This window comes from Asparagus officinalis, chromosome 4 (genome assembly GCF_001876935.1).
Source record: "Asparagus officinalis chromosome 4, Aspof.V1, whole genome shotgun sequence".
Classification (NCBI taxonomy): Eukaryota; Viridiplantae; Streptophyta; class Magnoliopsida; order Asparagales; family Asparagaceae; genus Asparagus; species Asparagus officinalis.
Window position 1 is genome coordinate 137,234,834 of NC_033797.1, and position 10,217 is coordinate 137,245,050.

At 35.6% G+C, this 10,217-nt stretch overlaps 1 protein-coding gene across 4 annotated transcripts in view; it reads right to left on the reverse strand.

Moving 5' to 3' along the window:
* Positions 1-10,217, reverse strand: part of LOC109839493 (DNA mismatch repair protein MSH4) — a 52,033-nt gene that overhangs the window by 31,532 nt on the left and 10,284 nt on the right. For all 4 annotated transcript variants that reach the window (XM_020407945.1, XM_020407943.1, XM_020407944.1 and 1 more), the window contains exon 8: positions 8,227-8,302. In XM_020407945.1, coding sequence (XP_020263534.1) covers positions 8,227-8,302 — 76 coding nt within the window. The remainder of the gene's footprint in view (positions 1-8,226; positions 8,303-10,217) is intronic.

Genomic DNA, 10,217 nt, shown 5'->3' on the forward strand with positions numbered 1-10,217 from the left:
CCTATGACAAGAAAAATTATTGGTTGTATTGGTTAGTGGCTTTGGACAATGATACATGGGTCTGTAGATTGAGTCCTGGAGTCTTTGTATTTTTTCACACATAAATGTATTTTGGGTCGGTTTGAACTCGAACCCGACCCAGTTCGGACCCACTATTAAACTAGACCCATTTGGATCCACGATATAGTAATACTCGACCCAATTGGGTCTATAACTCCTCAAACCCGACCTGTTTGGACCCGTTACTAAATTACAGACCCGTTATCCATTTTCTAGACCCGTTTGGGTCTATAACTCCAAATTACAGACCCGTTATTCTTTTTCCAGACCCGTTTAACCAAGTTGGGATCCAATATCCTATTTTAGACCTGTTTAAGCCTCTTTCTCACTAAAATTAGTTTTGCAGATTTATATGGAGTCAAATTTAAAATTTGTTTGGCCTGCTTGACACTAAACAAATATGCGAATTAGTCATTTTTCGTTTATTAAGATGATTGATGATATTATTTGATCTATTAATGCTTATTGGATCACCTGATGCTATATTTTGGTCACCTAGTGACGTTTAATAAGATTGATTGTGCATGAAAACGACTTCTGTAAAAATGTGATTTATAAGCGTGCTTTCATAGCATGGCTATGCTCTCGATATCGATATCCCGATATGAGATGTGATTTATAAGCGTGCTTTCATAGCATGGCTATGCTCTCGATATCGATATCCCGATATGAGATTTTTTTTCCTTGGCTATTACTATTATAATAGCATGGCTATGCTCTCGATATCGATATCCCGATATGAGATTTTTTTTCCTTGGCTATTACTATTATAGCATCGACTAGACAATGCACCCATCTTGATTGGACATATTCTGGGTCACAGTTATTTCTTATAGTTTTACGAAAGTTGTTCCACGGTAATACTATGGTTAATACACAACATTTCATGCACAGTTACTTAGGTTAAACAGACAAACATGGGGGTTAATAAAGGAGAATTGGACGGAGAATATAACATGAATATAAACGGGCTTGTGCGCATTCTTGATATCCTGGTTTATATATATATGAGAACTAAGGGTCCATCCTGACTTGAAGCCGTGTTCCCAGGATGGTTTACGGGAAACTGATTTATATATATGAAAATATTCTTCTCTAATTCAAATAACATCTAAAATAATAATAATACGCTTGTGTGTTTGATGATGGACATTATTTTGATCTCTATGATTTGCATTTCCTTTTATCATTATTAATTTAGATTTTCATCTTTTCTTTATATCTGCCGCATACACTCACATGAGCACAATTCCTTCATTTTACATGTTTGTTGGGAGTTTTCTGACTCCCCTGTTGTTTGTGTGCCCCAGATTCGGAAACTGTTCTTTCTTCGTAGGATCGAGAGTATTTCGAGGGGCAGGCTCATCAGCAGTGATCACCATTCATTCTATCAGTTATCCAGTTCAGTTGATTTAGGTAGTTATTTGGTTTAGGCTTTTCTTTAGCCACATGTGACTCTCCAGACTATTGTGTATTTTTTCCTTTCTCTTTAGATGAATTGTGGACTTGTCATAGAACTATGAAAATTTTCGATATTTCTTTACCTATACATTCCTTTTTTTTTCTTGGTTACATGCTCTTTGGTATAGTTTTGTATTTATATCTGTATACAGGATGATCTAGAGGTATGAATGTGACTGTATGGTTGCATTGTCGGCCGAGTCACGCTCCAAACTATTACATTTTGGAACCGGGGCGTGACAAAATTGGTTACAAATACATGGTATGTTTTAATATACAGAAGATTTGGAGGGTAAATAGAGAAACAAGCCTTAAAAAATTGGTCTCGATATGCGTGGTGTGTTATACTTTGATAGTTCAGTTTGGAGCTAAACGTGTTCAACACTAGGAACCTTCCAAAAACCTAACATGGAGTATAATTTATAGATGCATATGTAAAGACATTTATTTATATGTCCAGAGTGTTAAATTACTTCAGAACCTTTCATGATCGACTTCAATGGACAGATAGTCTTCATATTGATGGGAAGTGTTCTTGGAGTGTGTTCAAACTTCAAACTTCAAAATACCCAAGTGTTCGACAAGCCAAAAACCTAAAAATGAAGTAGAGAATAAAATAGCCTCAAACCCCTCACACATCCCCCATAAAGAAATATTCTAGGGAAACACACATATATAGTTGCAGTGATACTGATGAAAATAATGCTCATAGAAACACTATTTGAGTATTTGTTAATAAATTTATTCTTTCAGCATATTGTTACCACGAGATTCATTCATCTTTGATTAATAGTTTTCAACTCCCTATAACCCCTAAAGCCTTAATCATCCCCTCCACGTTTTATCAGTTGTCCTAATAGGAACATCACAGTTTCGTGTTGACAATAGTAGGGCTACTTGTTCTATCAAATATCTTTGTTATAAAATCTTCAATCTTCAATGGAGACAAGCGGCCTTTGACAGAATCGGAAAGCAAGATTTGTATTTTCCTTGTATGAAAGTTACATATGTTTTGCAGTTTATTTGTCCTCGTTAACCACATATCTCGTATCTGGCATCACAGCTCTGGAAACTTCATATCATAATAAACAAGTTAGTTAAAACATCCAACACCGCAAATTAACAAGGTAAGAAAGCATATCAGGATGAAGTTCATTTGTTTTTTATCCGGTGCTTCTTTGTATCAAATGAACTTTCTGAGAATTATACCATTACGCTCAAAACAATTATTTAGCATCTTCATTCATTCAATAATGAGTCCAGGAGTCCAGTAGGCGCTGAGTGTAGGCAATTATAGAACTCAATCAATTCGCTAATTCCTAAGTAGTACAGATAAGGTATTATAATATAAACATGTATAGCTAGGTTGTACAAAGCTGATAATGTAGAGTTGATAAGAGTAGTGGACACTAAGAAATCCTCTATACTTTCCAATACAAACACTCTCTCTACTACAAACTATTACACTTTTTTACAACCACTCACTATTTTTTTTCTTTATTTCTCTCTTTGTTTTCCTTTGCCACTTGGATGCCTTACAAATCAAATTTAGGGGGGGTACATATAAGCTTTGTTATGAGATAGGTGTATACTATTAGGGGGTTGTGATTACTATAGCAATGGTTAGGTGAGGGTAGATAAACTACTGACTTCAACACTCTCTCTCAGCAACGACTTCTCTATTCTCAAGTCCAAGTTGACTTCGAAATTCTGTAAACTTTGAAGTACTCAGTGCTTTGGTGAACATGTCAGCTATTTGTTCGTTTGTTCCGATTGGCTTCATTACGATCTCTTCCTGAAGAACTTTCTCTCGAAGAAAATGATGATGTACTTCGATGTGCTTCGTCCTAACATGAAAAACGGGATTATCTGCCAATCATATTGCAAACTGATTATCGCAATGTAAAGCTATTGAGTAGTCTATGGACTGATATAGATCTCTCATTAACTAAAACAGCCACGTGCTTTCTTGAGTTGTCATCGCTCTTGATCTGGTACTCCACCTCTGTAGTTAACAGTGACATCGTTGATTGTCTTTTGCTACATTAAAATATAATCGTTGAACCGAGACTAAACACATTTCTAATAGTAGACCTTCGAATAACATGATATCCAGCATAGTCAGCATCACAATAGCCATAGACCTCACATTCTTCTCCTTTCTTATACATGAGACCATATTTAATTATACCCTTGATTTACCTTAGGATCCTTCGGATTGCTTCTAAGTGAGGCTATTTTGGCTTCTGCATGTATCGGCTCATTACACCAACCGCAAATGAAATATCAGGTCTTGTCATCGTTAGATAGATCAAGCTAGCAACTAGTCATCAATACATAGTTGGATCTTCCAAATATTTTCCTTCATGTGCACACAGTCTCAAATTTGTCTCTATCGGTGTTGAGATTGACTTACAGTTGAACATCCCGTACTTGAACAGCATGTCATTCGCATAATTTTCTTGGCAAAGGAATAGTCCATCCTTCCTTCAGTCAACCTCCAATCCGAGGAAATGCTTGAGCTCCCCAAGCTCCTTCATTTGAAACTTGACCGAGAGATTTATCCTCGTTCTTTGGATTTCCGCTTCATCATATCCAGTTAGGATTAAGTCATCCACATAGACCAACACGATTGCTAGCATATTATCAGTCTGTTTGACAAATAAACTAGAATCTGCAGTAGAAATAAAGTATCCACTTTGAATTAAAAACTCACCAATCTTGTCATACCAAGCTCTCCGAATTTACTTCAATCCGTAAAGAGCTTTCTTTAGTTTAAAAACATATCTTTTCTTCTCCTTGCTCTCAAATTCGATGGGTTGCTCCATGTAAATTTCTCGATCCACCTCACCGTGTAGAAATGCGTTCTTCACGTCCATTTGCCAAAGCTTCTAGTTCTTGTTGGCTGCTAGAGCTAGAAGAACTTGAATTATTGTTACCTTAGCAACTGGACTAAACGTTTCATCATAACCCAATCCATATTGTTGAGAGAATTCTCGAGCCCCCAAGCGTGCTTTGTATCTCTCAATCGACCTATCCGGTTGAGTCTTGACTATGTAAACCCATTTGCAGAAGATAGGTTTGACATCTTTGGTCTTTGGCACCAACTCTCAAGTTTGGTTCTGCTGTAGAGCTTGAATTTCTTCCTCCATTGCTCATCTCCATTCAGCAATTTCGTATGCTTCCTCGACGCTAGATGACTCCTTCACATCTTCCATAATGGCAACATTAGCATACTTAGATTCGGCTTTCTGGATCTCGTTGATTTTTAAAGTTGTTCAACTGAATCTTTTTCGATATACTCTATCTGACTCGGGCGCATTTCTTCTAGTGTTGTCTGTTAAACACCAGTCTTCCATGGATTATTCTCCTTTGAAGAGTTTGAATATGTCTTCTCTAATTGACGTAAGTTTTCTTCTTGACTTTGTTCCCCCAACTTCTCTTGTAGTCGATCTTCCAGATCTTTAGAATCTGATAGCGCGACTTCTTGTGAAGCCCATCAAGATGAGTCTTCGTCAAATACAACATTCCTTGATGTATAGTATCATCCGGTTGTGGATCACAGCATCTCCATCCTTTTCTTCCACTATCATACCCCCACAAAAATACACCTTACAGCCTTTTTGTCGAACTTACTGCGAAGCTGATCAGGCACGAAGATAAAACATACGCAACCGAAAACTCTGAAATGGCTTACAGTTAGGTTAATATCCCACAACTTTTAAAATGGTGATATGAACTCCAATTTTGATTGTGGTAACCGATTGATCACATGTGTCGCAGTCTTCATACACTCAGCCTAAAAACATCCTGACACGTTCTTGGCATAAAGCATGCTTCTGTAAATTTCAGCGAGATGATTCTTTCTTTCGGGCTACGTCATTCTGCTGTGAAGTATTTGGGCATGTTAGTTGTCACCAAATCTTGTGCTGCTTTAAATAGTTGTAAAACTCCTTCGATGTGTATTCTCCCTCGTTGTCTGTGCTTAGGTAACGAATTTTCTTGTCGAGTTCTCCTTCGACTTCTTCTCGGAATTGCTTAAATTTGGAGAGTGCTTCAAACTTTTCCTTTAGAAAATAAACTCAGACATATCTCGAATAATCATCGATAAAGGTGATCAAGTATCGCATTCCACTTATTGATTATTGCTTCACTCGGTCGAATGCATCTGAGTGCAAGAGCTCCCAAAGTTCCTTTGCTCTGAATTTTGACTCTGGTACGGTAATTGATGCGCTTTATCATACTAACAACCTCCGCATATGGCCCCTCCTCGAATCTCCAAGTATAGAAGACCCTTCAATATTGACTTTTCCATCATAATCTTGAACTTATGATAACTCACATGGCCAAACCAAGCATGTCACAGATCAGCCGTCTTATTTTTTCTGGCTTTATCTATGTATGTCGATTCCGTCGATATCACATAGACAAATTCTACATTCTGTCCCTCCATGATAGGTTCTCCTGATGTCTTCAAGTTTTGATAGACTTTTACATCTTGTGGCTCAAATACTATATAGTTTCCAGAAGCTGTTAATTAGGGAACAGATAGAAGGTTCTTTTTCATACCCGGTACATGGTACACATCTTGTAGTTGTATCCGATTAGGGTTGTAGCGCGACGTAAATACAGTCTTTTCAATGTGTGTGATAGGTAATCTCGAATTATTCGCTATCACATCTTCTCGGTCGTCTTTATACTCCTTCATGTTGACAAGTTTCCTCTTATCTCCTGTCATGCGGTTGGAACAGTCAAAATCGATAATTCAATCTTTATTATAGCTAATTTCTTCTCGATCTGAAACCGTTGCAAATACGGACTCAGATTTTTCTACAATTGAGGTTAGTGCTATACTAACAACTTCGTCTTAGTCGACTGGTACATCTCCAATGATGGCCACGGATGTTTGAGCATCCTATTCTTCCTCTTCATCTTGACACCTGCGCAATGTTACAGTATTGCCATCTGCAAGTCTTCTCTTGTAGTTGTAATCTTTGACGAAGTGTCCTTTCTTCTCACAGTTATAGCAGCTACTGTCGGGTCTCCTTGCTCGATGATCATTTTGCTTCTCACGCTGTTGTGTTCTGTTCGTGTATGGTCGCCCTGGCTGCCTCCTTGAACCGGCCTTTCCATACTCCTGTTTCTTTGTGCCTCTTGGCTTGCCTCTCTCCTTGCTGCTGAAGAGTGTTTCATCTTCGCTTTTTATTGAAATGTCGGCCATTTATTTGGCTAGGGTTTCCTGTGTAGCGAGCAAACTCTCCAACTCTAATAATGTTAGTTAAGTCAGACAACCGTGTGTCGCGGCAACGAGTCAGTGATATTCCAGTCTCAAACCGTGGATGATTATTCTTCTCATCCTTGCATCAGACACTTTAAAATCTGAATCTAGTTGAACGATATCTGAACAGTGTGATTTTACTTGCTTGAAGTGTTGACTGATTATCAGATCTTTCTGTTACAATGTCATTAATTGATTCTCCAGAAGTTAAAGTCGAGCATCGTTGTTTTTCGAAAAGAGTATCACGAGCGTATCTCATGCCTCCTTCGAAGTTCTAGCATCTCGCATATAGTATACAAGATCTTCTTCTATTGTTGTCTTCAGCACATACATAGTCTTGCCGGCTTTAATGTTCCACTTCCTTAGTGCTTCGCCAGCTTCCCGAGGTGTTGTAGTCCCCCGATGACCTCCAAGAGGTCTTGTCCTTGTAAATAGAACTTCATACACGTCTCACAGTAGTTATACTTATTACCGTTAAGTCTTTTGTGTAGTAGTCGTACCTACCAGATCCGCCATCGTGACGTGGTATTGCTTCAATATCTCCACGCAAGTCTGGTTCCTGACTAACCAACTTCACAGTCCCAGACTGAGCATGAACTTTGGCCTTCAAGAATGCCGATAGGATCATTATAGGAGAGAGCAGATCCCTGACCGTCTTGCTTCCATCACGAGCTGCAACTTCTACTATTTCATGTGAACAGTAACCGTACTTATGAACAGTAACCATATTTGTGAACAGTAACCACATTTTGTGAATAGAGTTGTACTCATGAATAGTGCTCAATGCCTTTAAAGGGTAAATTATAATCTAACTTATTTTTTAATATGGAGAATCCACCTCTGGTGACAGCCACAGAGCATATGATAAGCAGATACACGCACCCTAAGACAGGTTCTAATACCACTTGTAGAGTTAAGAAGAATAGTGGACACTAAGAAATATTTTATTATTATTTCTCTAGTAGTACAATCCACTATACTCTCCAATACAAACACTCTCTCTACTACAAATTACTGCACTCTTTTACAACCACTCACTATTTTTTTTCTTTATTTCTCTCTTTATTTTCCTTTGCTACTTAGATGCCTATATATGAGCTTTGTTATGAGATAGGTGTATACTATTAGGGGGTTGTTAATTACTGTAACAAAAGTTAGGTAGGGGTAGATGAGCTGTTGACTTCAACAGATACCACTCACTTAAGAGTTCTTAGAAGATTCAAACTAAGGTTCAACGACATACACAAAAAATATAACTGATAGCATGCAATTGCAAGGTATATAATGTAACAAATATATGTTTAAAATGTATCTAAGATAAAGTTCATGCATCATTGACAAAAGTTCAGCTTAGACGCTGACCTCTCAAAACAAATATCATCATAATTATGACCAAGGAGTCAAGAAATCATATAGAAGATACTTACTAAGCAATCTAGACGAGCATTGATGGTTTTAATGTCTTTCAGAGGCTGCAACAAGTTCGCTCGAAGTAGTCTAGACCTGTAGCACATGTATGCAGGAACGAAGCCATAAGTAAAATGTTCCCGACAGATATCAATATGCTAATTGCTAAGTATGAACATGATAATAAAAAAGGATAATTCTATGTATCGTGTGAATATACATGAAAATATAAATGCACATGCACATGTACACGCACGAGTAAGAGCGTGCTAGCTCTCACGCGCGCACATGCAAAGGGGGAGAGGGGGGAGAAACTTGGCTACTTCTGAAAGGATTTGGAGAAGCATCCATCATTTGTGTTATGCTCTTTGAATGGGCAAAAGCTATTCAAAACTATTGGCTATTCAAAACTATTGGGCTTTGTTCTTTTTGAGCTTTGTTCTATAAACACTTCAATAATATAGATCAACATTGCATGAATACGATTACGGGTATGGGTCAAATGCAAGTACAAGACATGGCAAATTTATAAAAGGTAGGGTACGGGACACGGATAAAACAGATGGTTTGTAGTCATAGTTCTGACTTCTGAGCTAGATATTCAAATGACTCTTTGAAATTGCAGTTCTAAAGGCTGAAACGAGCTCGACCAATGTCCAACAAGTTTCAAAAATGGATGTGAAGTGTAGGATATATGTCTAAGAAGTCTACGAAAATTGTTTAAGTTAAAACATGTATTGTATAATTGGGTTCACATTTAAATAAATTCATGCATATATGAAAGGGTCTCCAAGAAGTGTCAGGTACAGATATGAGTACGGGACGTGTAGGATATAGGTGGAGGTTCAAGATCAAAGTACCCACGTAACATAGACATAGATCAATTGTAATGAATTGGATCCCAAAATAGATGATCCAATGTTGAATTCTGAGGGGAAAGATACGGCTCCCAAATCCTTCCTGAAATCACAAGTTTATTTATCTGTATGAGTGTGTGGCCGCAAACCAACATACATATGTAGATGTTGCCAACATTTTCACTCAAGGGAGATCCCTATAGTGATATTGTTTCTTCATCCCAATCCGCTTATCTTTAGGGGGTTTATTAGTTGGGACAAGTTGAGGCTAAGTGGGATAATTGTTCCAATGGAACAATTTTATCTTTGAGATATTCTGAGTTGGGTAAAGTGGGACAAGTTGGGATAATGAGACAATTTGAAGCTTTGATTTGACAATTCAAGTGGGATAATTAATGATGTGGTAACTTATTAAAATATAATATATATTTATCAATTAAGTCCAAATTAATTTGTCCAATTGGTTTAGTATATTATTTAGTATGTTATTATAATATATTATATCATTTTACTTTATACTAAAATATAATATGTTATATTATAATTAGTAATTAATTATAACTATGTTTAATGTTATTAATTATTATATTATATTATAATAATATGATATATTATATTAATAATGTGATTATGTAATAATTGATATAATATAGGAACAATATATTTAATATAATACTTCAATAACATAATATTTAATTTAATATAAATAAAAATATTATAATATTTTATTTTATTCAATATTATATTATCTAAAAATTATATTATTATTAAAATATAATATTTTATTTTATGATAATTATTATAATTTAAATATAATAATTGATGACATTACTCCTTATTAAAATATAATATTTATCAAATCATAATATACATTAATATGTTCAATATTAATAATTAAAAATATTATTAAATAATATAATACGGTATATTAGTTTTATTTATATTATCATACTTTAATATATAGTAATTTATTATAATTTTTTGTGTAGTAATAATTAAAATATAATATTTATCAAATCATAATATACATTAATATGTTCAATATTAATAATTAAAAATATTATTAAATAATATAATACGGTATATTAGTTTTATTTATATTATCATACTTTAATATATAGTAATTTATTATAATTTTTTGTGTAGTAATAATT